The sequence below is a fragment of the Vicia villosa genome, linkage group LG2 (genome assembly GCF_029867415.1).
Source record: "Vicia villosa cultivar HV-30 ecotype Madison, WI linkage group LG2, Vvil1.0, whole genome shotgun sequence".
Taxonomy (NCBI): domain Eukaryota; kingdom Viridiplantae; phylum Streptophyta; class Magnoliopsida; order Fabales; family Fabaceae; genus Vicia; species Vicia villosa.
This window is the reverse complement of record NC_081181.1, coordinates 196,557,601-196,573,641: the sequence shown is the minus strand read 5'-3', so window position 1 is coordinate 196,573,641 and position 16,041 is coordinate 196,557,601. Positions and strand designations below refer to the sequence as shown.

Below are 16,041 nucleotides of genomic sequence, written 5' to 3'. Positions count from 1 at the left end.
AATTTAATTAAATTAAAAGAAAAACAAATTGATTAACAATGATACTAATAGGAAACTGAAAAGCAATTTCTTACAATGATATATATGTACATTTAATCAAAATAAATTATTCAACAGAAACAACACACAAAAATGACAAAATAGTAACTTCTAACTTGGCTCAAGAATGGTTTAGATCCCGTGAGGTTTGGCCTTGCCATCTGTGAAACAAAGAATTAGAGATGGCTTTATTAGCAAGCAACCAATTTACTATTTATTTTAAAATTATTCAAAGAGAAAATGGTAACTTCAAGAACCAACCTTGATAGAAGAAATCTTGCAAGAGGGCTTAAGTTGCTATTTGGATGAGGTTCCTTGTTATGCTGTTTCCTTCGGTTATCAGCCTCTGCATTTTGCGTTTCTTCCGTTGTCTTGCCTTTGCTGAATAGTTGGCTTGCCAGTCCTTTCAGGTCCTTCAATGAATCTTCGTTCGAACTGCACACACAAAAGAATGAGAGAGATACGTTTGTTTATTGTAAATTGGTTTGCCTAACAAACGTTAGTAGAAGGCGAACCTTGCTAATCTCTGAAGCAATTGTTTTACAAGAACGTCAGAGGATCTAGGCTTTGTTCCCTCCATGTTTACTAAAGAATTGATAACTGCCCGCACGATTTTCCCTTCTGGATCATCAGCAACGGCCTGTAGAGCAAACAAAAACATGAGCAATGGCCTACACAACCAACACTAACACCCTACAACAATAAGAGGTTTAAAAAGATATGTATGGTTTAAATATATGCATGGTTTCACCTCTTTTAATGAAGGAATAAGCAAACTTGATAATGTTGCTGACGATGATATTGTTCTAGCACTCTCTTCATCATCACTGGCATGATGCGATCTTACATTGCCCCTTTGTGCATCAATGTATTCACGATATGATCTATAAAAAATCTTAGTAATTTACAATCAAAAGATTCAAAACTTTATTTCATCAAATGGTTTTTCTTTTAACCATTGTTGTTAGAAGTACCTGGAAGAATCAGTGCTGCTGGTCATTTGGTCTCTTTTGCTTTCCTGTACATCGGTATTGATTTTCCCTCGGGGATGTCTCTCCCGAGCATTCACTTTTCTTAACCCTCCTTGGATAGCAGCCCTTGCCTGTAGAGAGGAAGAGGTAAGAACACGCTATTTATACGCAATACCAATCTGACCAAGAACTAATCATGAACATGTCTCTTTTATAATAATAGACAACTAAATATGCACAAGAATAGAACCTCGGCTAGGTTTGCAGCACTGTCTTCAAGTGAAGCATTTGAACTTCTGTCATGAAGTCCTAGTCGGGATCTTGGAGTCCGTGGAGAATCAGAATCATCATGCTGGCTACGTACAACAACGGTTCCACTAGTAGAAGTATCTTCAAAAGAAGCATAGCTGCTGCTGGACTACATTGCATTAAAACTCTCAATAAGTGACTGCACAGTTAAATAACCAGTTTTTTTATCAGAGTAACTCAGCTAGAATGCTACCTGAGAGCTCTGATCACGAAACACTGATGGCTTTGATCCCTTCGGAGATCGAATAACAACAGTTCCTGATCCATTCTCAGACAATTCATCCTACAAATCAAAGATTTCAGAATAGCAATGCATTTAATGGTTGTTTAAAATGAAACTTTATCGAGTTTGTTGGAAAACCATCTTTAGTTTATTGACAGACACAACTCATTTACTTAAGATTTAAAAAGAAGAACTCTCTATATGATAATATCACTAGACAATTTAATCATTTTTTGTGTATGATAATAAACTGGTGGCAACAAAATAATATGGAACAAAAACTGAAGCTGCTAGACATCAATGCTTGAAAATTCCTATTGACTGCACAAAGAAATAACCAGTTTCTTTTTAGAGAAACTCAGCTTGAATACTACCTGGGAGCTATGGTCACGAAACACAGATGGCCTTGATATTCCTTTGGGAGAGCGTATAACAACAGTTCCTGATCCAGATAATTCATCCTGCAAATTTAATATTTCAGAAGATCAAAGAGTTTCCTGGTTGTTCAAAATGAAACATCATCAAGTCATATGAAATCCGTTTTTACTTCATGATTGACACAACGCATTCACATAGGGTTTGACAAGGTGAGTTCCCTTAATGATTATACTACCACAGACATTTTAAGTATTGTTTATGCAGATAAAGTGGGTGGCAACATAAGATGGAAAAATATATTATTCAGTTTCAGCTTGAATTATCGAAAATTCAGGCTTAAGACTTAATCATATATCCAATATTTTGTAAATATCAAAAACACCTTGAGTTTACCCTTTAGAGATATGGCAGCTCAATATATTACTCATTTGATTAACTTAACTTTCTGTAACATAGACGATACGCATAGTAAGAATTAATTACATCTTCAAGCTGATTATCAAGTGATTGATTGGCCGCAATTCTATTGGCATACCCCCCTTGATAGCCTGCGTCTGGAGCTTTTTTTTGGGTAAGCTGATTATATGAAACATCTGTTTTCTTATCTCTAGACTGAGGTGGCCGTGAAACATTTCGAAAGGTTCCAGTACCCTCTGATTCACCAATGCTGAAGTCCCATTCAGAACTTTTCAGGGTTTTACCCTGACTGCTGCAAATTACAAACAGTTAATAAAAAATCAATTTTTAAAATTAAAAAACCAGTAGCCAATAGTCACACAGCTAACCTAGGTCGATTATTTTCTTCAACTCTAGAATCTCTTGCCACTTTCATAGTATCAGATCCTTCACCAATCCCTCTTGAGCCATTTCTAGGTGTCTCCAGGTCTTCTTTAAGTTGGAATTTTGGACGCTCCCTACTGTGAAACCACAAGACATGATCTTGACAACCACAAGATGGGGACTAATATTGTAACTTTCAAACGAAAAAAAATTGCTAACAATTCACAGAAAAAGGATTTCCAAGGCTACCTTAGGATCTCAGCATTTTTTTTATCTGAGATCCACAACTTCAGAATAAAAAAAAGAAAAAGAAAAAAATAGCCAAAAGCAAAAACGGGTAGAATTTTTAACTTAAATATAGCAAGATATTTATCAATAATCCACACCTTATTCTTTCCAAAAGCTTTGTACTCTTCCTAGCATTCCGAATAAAACGGTCTTTGAGAAGTTCCTTAGCACTTAGCCTCTGTAATTGAAACCATTACAAGGGGAAAATTAAGATTGCAGAGAGAACGGAGAGACTCTATCTTTTGTATCTTATTATGGAAAGCACAAACACTTGCCTCGGCCGGAACCTTCTTCAAACATGATGAAACAAATTCTTTCATGGGGCGAGAAAAATGCTCATCTAGCTGCAAAAAAAAAGGAGATTAAATGTCAACCATTTTATACTTGAAAAAAAAAAGATCTATTTGATTTGAGAGAACACATTGTTTTTTTTATTCACTAATAATAAGATTTTTCATTTGTTATCATTTTGTTTAGTTTTTTCAAATATTTATTAAAGAAATGATGAAAACAACAAATCACACTAAGATTGTTCTTAGACAAAGTTTTCAAAGTTGAGATAAAAACAGAAACATTTCCAAACATCTCAACTTTGAAAACTTTGTAGATTTCAGATAGTTCAAAACTAAAAATATTGATTTGTCTATGATTGAAGAAAACAACCTGCGGAGGATTTTCTCGGGGTATGATGAAAAGCACCCTCATGGGATGAAGATCAGCAAGTGGAGGCTCCCCCTTTGCCATCTCAATTGCAGTGATCCCCAGAGACCAGATATCTGCCTGCATAGACAGAATTACAGAGATGATTCTAAGGGTCAAAAATAAAATTAGGGAACAGTGACAGAAAATAAAAATGGAAGCAAAGAAAGAAAGAATAACATAACAAACTAATAGTTGAACACTATATTACAACCTTCTCATTATATCCATCTGTGTTCTGAATAACCTCGGGCGCCATCCAGAATGGTGTTCCTACAAATGTCTGTTGTTATCAAATATATTAGAATATCCAGTCAAAGATGAAAAGTAATGATTTAGTTTTCCACCTATTTTTTGTTGCAAGAAAACATTATATACAGTGACTCTACTAATAACATAAAAAATATAAATCTATTAATAAAGTCAGCAATTTGATATTCCGTTTTCTGAACCCATATCCCACCAAGACAGGAAATGCTTGGCACCACATTTCTTTCCCTTGGTGAGTCTATAAATTGAATTGACTATCCAATTGAAAAAGGAGTGATTTTGTGCTCTTGAGAGGCACAATGTATTATATCAATAACCCATTCAGACTAAATTGATAAATGATTTAACCTTGACGAAACATGTTTACCTTTCTCCTTGATATAGTCCTTGTCAACTGTGCAGAAACACCAAAATCTGCAACCTGATAACATTTTACATAAAATTCACATGCATAAGCATTTAAGCCCATATCTCCCAATATTACGTGTATCATTTTTCAAGTAAGTCATGAAACACACAAATAGGAATTATAACTTATAAGCTCTTTCAGACTAAAGCATACCTTTACGTCACCATTCTCTGACAATAAAATGTTTGCAGCTGCATAATAGATATGTAAATGCTGTCAATTACAAAGTTAATATAAAAATGTAAAAAGAAAATTCCAATGACTACAGAACTACATATTAAGTATCCGGAGTATATTTTATAGTATCATACTAATAGAGGTGGAATAACCTGATCTTGACCCACTCTCACGCTAATGATATTCGGAGCATGGACGAGTAGAATAAAATAGATCTTGGCCCACTAACAGCTTTATATAGGCTTAGACACAATTCTAGAAATTCGACGATAGGTCTAACTCTCAACCCCACAAAATTAACTCGTAAAGTGGGTGCGGCCAAAGCTTTAAGAACTACTTATACCTTTGAATAGTTTATAGTAGCAAGTAACTTAGTAGGACTCTTACGAATAGTTTCTATATTTCTTTTTATACTTTTGTGATTATCATTAGTCTTTTATTAGGGCAAATAGAACTCAGTTCTTTGACTTTTGAATCTTATCATTTACACAAATATCAGATAATTTTAATGTGTATTTGAAAACTATTAAATATGGTGAAAATGCACATCTACTTGAGTTTACAATCCATAGCTTCGATAATATCTCGTCCTTTGGACGGAGAGGAAACATTGCACAACTCAGATCCAAATATGTTATTAACTTATTATGATTGTAGAGAGTATTCCTGTCCCCATCCCGCCCAACCCCTATAATTTTGTCACTATATATGGAAGAAAGAAAAGAAACTTTAAAAGTACAGCAAAACCAATGTGAAGGATTGCTGTTGATACCTTTAATGTCTCTATGGATTTTTCCTTCACTATGTAGGTAATCGACAGCATGCAACAAGTCACGAAGAATGTAAGCAATTGACATTTCATCTAAGGGAGGACCTGATTGGAGCTACAGAAGCGAAAGCAGTATTAACTCCAAATAATAGCAAACAAACACCATACAGCCATACTGAAAATTGATGATAACACGTGTAGAAATATTAATAGCGACACGCAAAAAAACATGAAGCCTAACAAGAGAAAAACTTAATACTATTACTTATGATGATGTGAAAGTACAAGCATTAATACTATTATAGAGACTAGTACTAATAAATGATAATCAGAAGACAAAAGAGAACAGAAATTAAATTTCGTCCTATTAAAGATAGGTTATCATCATGCACATATGTACAGAAAAGGAAAGAGAAAAAAGAGGAAAAAATGAATTAAATATTTTATTCTAAAATATTTATATCAGACATCCAAGCCTAGTGTTTTGGCTTCTTGGTTTTCTACTAAAGAAAATTTAATAAGCAAAATATAAAGAACAAGAAATCTTCCCAAAACAGCCAATAATACAAATATAAGAAAAGAGACCAACGGTAAAATGCAAAATTCCAAAATATACAAGTCATAGAAACTAAATCAACCAACATTTCTATAAATTCTATTGCCATAAGGTTATACTTAAAACATATATGGTACCTATTAAATAACATAGAATGATTTTCATATATTATACAATGAGGTTGTGTCAATTTCTAGGCAAAAGAATCTCTCAACAACGACAACAACAATCAAGTCTTGTCCCACTAAGTGGAGTCGGCTACATGGATGAACTTTCGCCATAATGTTTTATCCAAAACCATGTTTCTATCCAAATTGTTAAACTCGAAATCTTTCTTAATAACTTCTCTTATAGTCTTTCTAGGTCTTCCTCTTTCTCTAGTTGTTTGACTTTTCTCCATCCGATCTACTTTCCTTACCACAAAATTTACAGGTATTCTCTGTACATGCCCAAACCACTTAAGTCTATCTTCCACCATCTTCTCTACTGTAGGTGCTACCCCAACACTCTCTAATATTTTCATTTCTAATCCAACCACTTCTAATCTTACCACACATCCAACGCAACATCTTTATTTCTGCTACACTTACTTTATTCTCATGTTGATTCTTAAGCGTCCAACATCTTGTCTCGTACAACATCACAGGTCTTACCGTAGTCCGATAAAATTTTCCTTTCAGCTTGAGAGGTACATTTGCATCACATAGAACCCCTGAAGCCCTCCTCCATTTCAGTCACTCAACTTGAATTCGATGGTTTACATCCCCTTCTATTTCTCCATCATTTTGAATTAGACCCAATAGAATATTCAATTATATCAATCCTAGTAAATAGAGAATATTCAGCTATATCAATCCTAATAAATAGAGAATATTCAGCTATATCAATCCTAATATATATAGAATATTCATCTAATAAATAAATAGAAAATATTCAACACTCCCCCTCTCAAGTTAAAAAAATTAATAGACATCAAAGAAAATCTCAAGTTCAAACAACTAAACATTGCTGAAGAAAGCTAAAAACAAAAAAAAAAAAACGACTCAAAACTCTAAAGTTAAGTAGTTCACACTTCAAAGCAACTAATAATTAGTAGCTCTTCTAAGTCTAACTAATAATCAGTTGTTCTTCTAAGTCAGTAGCTCTTCTAAGTCTAACTAATAATCAGTTGTTCTTCTAAGTCTAACTAGTGATAAAAGATGAAGGAAGAACAACAAAGTGAAGGAGAAGAATGAACAAACATGAAGTGAAAGTCATGGAGCACTATGAGAGTTGTGTTTGTTTACCCAAATAGTGGGTTTAGGTTATATATATATATATATATATATATATATATATATATATATATATATATATATATATATATATATATATATATATATATATATATATATATATATATATATATATATATATATATATATATATATATATATATATATATATATATATATATATATATATATATATATATATATATATATATATATATATATATATATATATATATATATATATATATATATATATATATATATATATATATATATATATATATATATATATATATATATATATACTCATCTGCACTCCACCTCATTCTATTTGAAGCATTGACGGTTGAAAGCGTTTAATCAAACTAGCCTTGAAACCATTCCTAGATGGAGGGGGAACAAGATGCCCACTATTGATACTAGGTGAGTGCTTTACCTTCCGGGGCTATCATGGCAGCATGTATCTTTTCCTCGTCAGTTACACCCCTTAAATCAAAGTAGCATTTGACATGACTAATCCATCCAAAAGTGTCTTTACCCTCGAAGATGGGAATTGTAAGTTTCCTCCATTTTTCATCATGTTTGCGGAGATTCTATCCATATACAGGGGTACCATACCCTATGTTATCATTTCGGATAGTGAAACTAGGGATAGTTTCAAGCAGTTCATCAATTCGGCGCTGCGATGCATATTTTTCAATTTCCATCAGATTGAGCATCTCATGAATCTCTTCTCTGGTTGCGACAAAACCTTCATATGCCCTTTGTAAAATTTCCAATATTGCTTCCATTTTGCGACGCATGAGGACCTTGAACTAGTGCCAAGGATCGTTATCTTTTATGCCAATGATAGATTATGAATAGTAATGATAGATAAGGGGAGAATAATACACATGAATACAATACTTTATTGCAATTATACCGGGAATAACTTCCTACAGTAGCAGTTACGAACTGCAATAGCAGTTACAGACTACACAATTAACTGTATAATTAAGTACAACCACTAGGATTAGAGAGCCTAGTCTCTCCCAAACAAAACCAGCCAATAGAAAATCGAATGAGGCTTTCCATTCTTTATTCTACTTAAATACATCACATCTATTTATATACTTTAGGTCTAATTTATTGGGTCTTGGGATTACGCCTAACATATACACTAGTAATTGGAGGTCTCCTAACAAACATCAACTTCAATTTTCATGCACTGAACATATAGAAGAAATAAAGAGAAGTAACCTACTAGATCAGCAACAGAGCCGCCAGCCATATACTCCATTATTATCCATAGTTTAGTCTGGTTGAGAAAAGAACCATAATATTCGGTAATATATGGACATCGACATTGTGACAGAACAGAAACTTCCTGAAACATTAAAACAGATATGAAAATTTAATCAGTTAGGTATATCAAATGTGAAGCCGGAAGTGATGCCATACAATTATTATACCTTCTGAATATCGTCAATGTCATCCTCTCTGTAAAGGGAAGGAATGAAATGAAATACAAGTCAGGAAGAAGTCAGCAAGAAATTCTTAGTGCAACACAGCATAACTACGAGGATAATATTAACTGCAACACTATACACGCAGAATCTCAAACTTAGAAACCCATTACATAATTAGGCTTGCGAGCTTTGCTGCATTCAGAACTTCATAACTTAACATGAAATGCACATAGTATACTGAGATAAAAAGACTTCTATGTTCCATCAATAATGTTCAGCCTTTCAGAGAGACAATAAATTCAATGGAGGCAAAACAATCAGAAAATTGTTACTACATCACAGCACCTATTTTAGGGATGACAATAACTCATGTAGATATTGGAGCCTATTGATGATATCTGCACGTATTAGATACTTTTCATCTACAGCAGAACTCTTACGTCAAATTCTAACTTCATGTATATGAATTAAGTCCAACACAGTACGGGTGGTAATATTGCTTCTAATTTACCTTGCTGACAATGATTACCACATGTTAAGGCACAAAAGACTTCTTAACCAAACCTCAACCTAGAAGAGGAGGGTAAGACTACATATAATATGGGAAAATTTTAGATGAAAGAACCTTTAAATAGCGCTATCTGATTTTCAACTAAATATGGAAGGGAGAATGAGGATGAACAGCACTCCTTTTTGAAAGAGAACAACTCCCTCATCAATAAAAAAAATAACAAAAACAACTTGTGTAGATTTTATTAATTTTATTTTTTATTTATTTTTAAGGGGTGTTGAGTGCCCTTCAGTAAATTGTGTAAATTGAATCCTATCAACAAGGACCCGTGATCATATCGCTGGAACACAATCATAAGAAATTTTACAGCTTTTAGTACTACCGCACCAATGTACAATCAGATATATGATGGGACAAAATTATTTTATCAAATACTCCTGTAACTTCTGCCTATGGATGGGCCTAACAAGGATCAACATGACTTCAGGAATTCATCCTCCGCATACAAAGGACCCAACAAGGATAAATAAAACAGAGAAATCAGGTTAAATTTTCAGTGTTGAATGTCACAAAATCCTGCCAGACACATAATCATTTATAACAAAATGGAAGATGCTTTGCAATGTATCTCAAGATTCTCATTATTTTAAAATTGATTGATGTCCCTAATGTGGCCAATATTTTCAGTGCCTTGAATTGGAATGTTCTTGAAAATAATAGATGGGGGGAAACAAACTTACGATTCTTCCAAATCAATCACTTTGATGGCAACTTCTTTGTTTAGTTCCCTGTCAAACCTGAAAAGAAGATGGTATAACAAAGTGACAAACAACTCATTGCCATGTCCAACTTAAGGTAAATAAAGAGGTTTGGAGAGCAAAAATTATTTTCATAAATCAGATAATTCCATGTTTGTTATTACTATGACAACCGACAACAAAAACAAATAACTTTTTGAAGTTCCTCCAATGTATTCTTTTATTACTATTTTCTTCTTGAAAGAGTTCTAGAAACAATATCCTCGAATTTGCTAAAGAATATTATTTTCCGCCATCCTTACAAGAAAAATTATGTTCTCAGATACGGAGACTAAATAGAACTTGAGTAACTGCATATAAATTGGGTTCAAATTGTCTTCAACCAAAGATAGTGCATATGGTTCAGAGTGTGACAAACCCTCTCCTCAAGTAACAAGCTCTTAAAATGTTCTTGTTAACACTGCCATCTCAGACTACTTGTAAAGTCCATTGCTATAGAGTCTCCATGTCTTACTCATCGGCAGAAGCATTGGTCATCCCAGTCTATCGATGGTTATGGCTTACATGTCTGATGTCTCACAAAGTAGAGTCTTTGAGTTGTGAGGAATGTCAATTAGGGAAACATGTTCATACTTCCTTTTCTAGTCAGGCTCAAAGCCAAACAGTGTCAAATGTTTTTGTTATTCATTCTAATATATGGGTCGAAGTTGTGTATATACACTATTAGGTCTCATGTATCCTATTAATTTTATTGATGACTTTTCTCAATGTACTTGGTTAGTTTTAATGAAAAATAATTTGCCATAAATTATTTTCTATATTCAAATCTTTCTAAATTAAAATTCAAATCAATTAACCAATCGTTAGTTGTTCCAGGGTGATTGCCGCTGGACTTGGTGGGGAGGACCGCGGTTCAATCTCCCACGACTGCGATCGGAAGGGAGTTGAAACCACTTGATGTCAGAACTGACCCCCGAACCAGATTAAGCGGTCCAGTGAGCCGGATACTAGTGGTGAAAACCAAAAAAAATAAAAAAAATTCAAATCAATTAAGATTTTGAGTGACAATGCAAATGAGTTTTTGTCATTTATGTTCTCTCATAACATCTTACATCAATCCACACATAATCATCATCTTAATTGAGGATGTAATGAATTGTTGTTGCATACAGACATGCCTTAGCGTTTAGGGGGGTGTTGTGTCTTTGTTGGTAGTCATCTGGAACAATGAAAGAAAAATGTGATTGCTCGATCTAATGTTGAGCCTGAATATCGAATAATCACAATGGTAATTTTTGAGCTTACACGGGTAAAAGAGTTACTTTATAAGTTAAGATTTGGCAATGTTGATGAAATGAAAATGGGTTTGTACTAATCAAGCGACTGTCCACATTGCACCCCAATCTTTCATAAAAGAGCCAAGCATATAGCAATTAATAGTCACCTTCTTATCAAGGAAAAAGTTCTTGCTAAGGAAATTGATATTGAGTTTATCAGCTCTAATGATCAACTTTAAGATATTCTCACGAAGTCTCTTCTAGGTCCTAGGACTTGTATGCATATACATTTGTTTAGACACACAGAGACATATAATTCATTGCGTTGAGAGATTCCTAAAGCATTTCAACAACTCATTTGCCTATCGCAATGATATGAACTTAAATTTATCATGACATATGAATCGTAGTTTCAACAATTACTTTGTTATGTTCATAATAAATTTGTTTATTAATCAGAATTATTATTAACTAAAATTGGGAAACTTTAAGTCGATCTCAAGCCTAAATAAAAGGAGAGGATTATGTTAGGCAGTCGACACCAACGTAAAACTTTGCCGAATCTTTATGACATGAATCAACTACAAATAATGTGAATGCTAGGTTGTTGCCCGTAAGCAACGCACTGTATTATGTATGGCTCGAGTACAGTGTCAAAAGTCCTGGATAGAACATTATGGAAAAAATTAATTCATGTAGCCGACCCCACTTAGTGGGATAAGGTTTAGTTGTTGTTATTGTTGTATTATTAACTAAAATATGAACACCAGCAGAATCAACAGCAAAGAAAGCCTTATATGAAGGCCTACTAACTAACCAATTGTATAAGCAATGTGCATCTAGAACTACTTCTTATATTTACCGTCAGCACTCGTCAGCACTCAAACAGTAGTTTGATCTTGCAGGGTAAATTATCAAACCAGTTCTAAAACTAACACTTACCCTTTATATACATCGCCAAATGATCCCTGTCCAATAAGCTCCAATGAAGTGAATCTTGATCCTGTTGCCTCAACTAGACCTGCAAGATCCTCCATTCTCAATTCTCAACAGCAACTCGTTACCACGTCATTCATCTGAAACACCAAACAAATTTGCATTCAAAATAAACTTGCAAGCAACCCAACAAAAATAAATTAAAAAAAAAAAAACAAACTTTTTACACAATTGCACAACCCCGATTCAAAAGCAACTCAATTTCTGAAGGAAGTAATTGAAATAACCAAAACCCATCATAAAAAATGAACACAGAACGAAGTGAAACTTTATACTCAAAACAAAGCACAACAGCTAGGTGAAGTTGCGGAATTAATTGTTAGGTAGAAAACGACGGGGACCAAAAACTGACTACCCAACAAAAAGAAACAGTGCGACGACAAAGAAATTTGGAAAACGAAAGCGAAACAACAACACCAAATCGAGTTCCGAAATGGGGTGCGAGAGATTTGACAGAAGCGTGAAAATATGCGGCATTTGAATACCTTAAAGCACAAGATTGGGGGAATCGAAATTGAAACTCACCAATAGTTTGGGTTCGTGGTGGTTTAAGGACGGATCTGTGGGTTGATTTCAGAGAAGAGTGTGAGCAGTTGGGGGCTTCTTCCTCGTAGCCTTTTGGGAACTTCAACGATCCAAGAACAAACTGTGTGTGGATTTTTTGTTTTTTTTTTTTTAGGATAAAAACAATTTGTGTACTTTTAATGTCTTTTTTTATTGAAGTGTTTTTAATGTTGTGTTTTTTATGGAAATGAACATACAAATAAGTAAATTTTCATATGTTTTAGAAAGAAAAAAAAAATATCTATCTACTCGTCACAAATTAGATGTTTTATTTATTATTTTTATTTATTTTAAATTATTTATTTTTATTTAATCTTTTTATATTTTTATTTATTTTATTTTATTTCATTTATTTTTTTACTATAATTAGTCAAAATAATTTAATAAATAAAATATATTTACTATTAAAATTAATATAATTACACCTTTTTTTTAAGAAAAGGGGGTCTAAGTTCAAATAGAAAATAAGGTTAAACATGTTTTTGGTCTTTATAAATATATTAAATTTTATTTTTAATTTCTATTAAATAAATGGCATAATTTGGTCTTTATAAAAATTTTATGCATTCAGTTTTAATTCGTGCTATTTTTTAAAATTTTGAAAATTGTTTAATCATTCTTTAACTTTTAAATTTTTGAATAATTTTGTTTATACATGTTTAGAATACTGTAAAATGTTCATTTATCAAATTTTAGAATTTTTTTAAAATGAGAAAAATTAAATATAAATTTTTTAATTTCAAAAGATAATGATAAAAGTAATGAAAATCTCGACTTAGAAAATAAATTTCGAGTTTTTTTAAGGAACTTTTATAACGTACTAAACGTGTCTGCAAAATAATCATTCATAAATACACATTGGTTTAACAGCAGAGACTAAAACTTCGTGCATAATAATTCGGTAGGGACCAAACACATGTCATTTTTTTATAGAGACCAAACACATGTCATTTTTTTATAGAGACCAAACACATGTCATTTTTTTATAGGGACCAACAGTCTCTGAACAAAGATGGAATGGCTACTTTGACATGCTCCTTGGATTCACTTATCCACATATTGTCAAAGAGTTGTGGGTAAATGCTTCGATCCATCAGTTATGTACGAAGTCGACCATTCTTTCTAATGTATCTGGTGTTCCTATCACTGTCACCACAATAACTATTGTTGATGCTATAAATTGTGAAGACATTGGGGTTCCTCTAGATGTAATGTTGTGGGAATAATATTTTTCTTTTGACCGTATCTTTGTTGATCCATCCAACACATCTGATGTCTCTAATCTTTGTTCCAAAGCAACTGTGCGGCATCAACTTCTGAACAAAACTTTTTGCCAAGGAATGAAGATCTAGATTCTTTAGACATTGATGAAAAAGAGCTTCTGCTACTTCTCACTTCAGATGTTCATATCAGTCTTCCTTAACTCGTGTTTGACTACTTGAAGAATACTCTTATGGCCTTCCATGAGGGAAAATCCTTCTTCATTCCTTGTGGACGAGTTCTTTCTGAACTTTTCATTCGACAAGGAGTAGCGCTAACTTCTAAGGATAACTATTCTAAAGCTTAGAGCGAAAAACTGAAGGCTAAGATCAAGATGGTCTCTTGAAATGGAAGCTCGTATGTTTAGTTCTCCGTTTGTGTTTGTTAACTCATTCTCCTTCTTTTTCTCAAGCTTCCTCATTAATCTCATTGAAGTACTTTTCGCAGGAAGAAATTCAGAAGATGTGGATGCTCCTACAGCTAAGAAGGCAAGAGCTCTTAAAGCTTCTTTCTCCTGGAGCTTCTGTTCTCTTGCCTACTTCTTAATCATATTTTTTATCTCCTTCTAAAAATCTCTCTTTTGTGCCTTGAATTGCTCTGTCTTTCCCATTCTTGCCTTTAAAATGGGATGGGATGAGAATTTTCACAGAAGATTATTGTATTTATAGAAGAAAATAAGGGGTTTCATTCGAATATGCTCTAGAGATTGCATTGGGAAGCCGTGTATGTTAAGATCTAATCTTATCTATCTCGTAACTTATGAATTTAGTACTTGTCTTCTTTTCCAACCTATAAGACTTGGAAAACTATTTGTTCTTTTAAAAATTTTAACTGATTGATGTGTGAGCAATTTCTACAAAATTAATAGGAGTGTTAATAAATGAGAAATTCTGTGTAACATAAAGACTGTATTTCATTAAAAGAAAACTAGTACAAAGAAGATCTTAAGGCTATTAACAAGGATAAGGAAATCTAAGAACTTTCTATGGAGCTCTCTGGATGATTCATCAATTCATCCAGATAATCCAAGTAGTCTTGGTCAACCTCATCTTCAGTAGGAGGAGATTCTTCCCTCATGATTCTTTGAATTCCTTCAACAACTCTGCTACTGCTTCGGGTAGTAACTCTAATAGAAGTACCAGCTACATCAAGTAAACATGAGACAGATAAGCCTTATTAGTCTTATACTTTTCCTCCTTGACTAGCTTCTTTTGTTTCACAGTCTTCTTAGCATCTCTCTACCTTTGATGATTTTCGCCTATCCATGATAGTGGAAGATATGAACCTATAAGAGAAAGATGAGTTGGTTAAGATGTATGGCCTCTACTTTTATAAAAAAAAATTCTTGGAAACGAATCTTAAGAATCTTATGGCCATACTTCTCGAGCTTTGTTACCTATGCTACTCTATCAGAATCTCATTATGACCTTCTTGAAATTTAAAGTCGGTATGCTTATAAATCAACACGTTTACTAATTGCTCACCTGCCTTCTTTCATTTTTTCTTAGTTTTTTTTTTTGTTGATGACAAAAAGGGGAGAAATAAGAGAGCATTTTATAAAGAGAATAAAAACACTCATAGTGTTTAACATTTATAATGTTTCTTTAGAACCTGAACCCATAAATATGAAAGTACTTAAAGAATAAATTTATGTTATGTGCTAAAGTTTATTTACATTTTGAATCCACCTTAATCAACTTTTGAACGTGTGCTTAGCAATTTTTTAAAATAAAAAGCTCAATAACTCAGATAGGACTAAGGGGGAGCTTAAAAAACTCAACCTATGTTTTATTAGACTCAAAGAGAGCTCACAAACCTCAGGCTCTGGGGTTGCAAAAGTTACTTTGCTAATTATTTTAAAAATAAAAGGTTTAATAACTTGGATAGGACTTAGGGGGAGATTAAAAAACTCAACCTATGAACTGTTAGACTCAGAGAGAGCTTACAAAACTTTAGACTCTGATGTTGTCAAGTTACTAAAACTGGTTTAAATAATTTGGATAGGACCTAGGTGGAGCTTACAAACCTCAACCTATAGACTATAAAACTCAGGGAGATCTTACAAACCTTAGACTCTGATATTGT

The 16,041-nt window shown here is 33.2% G+C and overlaps 1 protein-coding gene across 5 annotated transcripts; it reads right to left on the bottom strand.

The window, feature by feature from the left end:
- Nucleotides 1-12: 12 nt before the first annotated feature.
- On the bottom strand, nt 13-12,852 carry LOC131653481 (uncharacterized). Of its 5 annotated transcripts, none has more exons than XM_058923632.1 (22): nt 12,658-12,852; nt 12,079-12,212; nt 9,842-9,898; nt 8,594-8,621; nt 8,386-8,508; nt 5,316-5,427; nt 4,520-4,557; nt 4,325-4,378; nt 3,902-3,970; nt 3,652-3,768; nt 3,264-3,332; nt 3,087-3,166; nt 2,706-2,834; nt 2,404-2,629; nt 1,917-2,003; nt 1,513-1,602; nt 1,261-1,428; nt 1,014-1,141; nt 791-923; nt 555-679; nt 301-474; nt 13-200 (listed from the first exon to the last, which is right to left on the bottom strand). In XM_058923632.1, the coding sequence occupies exons 2-22, from the start codon at nt 12,171-12,173 to the stop codon at nt 161-163; spliced, it is 2,142 nt and encodes a 713-aa protein (XP_058779615.1). In that variant the 5' UTR covers nt 12,174-12,212; nt 12,658-12,852; the 3' UTR covers nt 13-160. The 5 variants fall into 5 exon arrangements, with proteins under 5 accessions (XP_058779615.1, XP_058779612.1, XP_058779617.1 ...); XM_058923629.1 differs by having other exon boundaries at nt 2,706-2,837; nt 12,658-12,851; XM_058923634.1 differs by having other exon boundaries at nt 2,404-2,626; nt 2,706-2,837; nt 12,658-12,850.
- Between the last annotated feature and the right edge of the window lie 3,189 nt (nt 12,853-16,041).

Coding starts and splice junctions, on each gene's coding strand:
- LOC131653481 (XM_058923629.1), bottom strand. CDS start 12,173: ATGGAGGATCTTGCAGGTCTAGTTGAGGCAACAGGATCAAGATTCACT. Junction 3,167..3,263: donor TGAAGAAGGTTCCGGCCGAG/GCAAGTGTTTGT, acceptor TTTCAATTACAG/AGGCTAAGTGCTAAGGAACT. Junction 2,004..2,403: donor TTGATAATCAGCTTGAAGAT/GTAATTAATTCT, acceptor TTAAATTTGCAG/GATGAATTATCTGGATCAGG.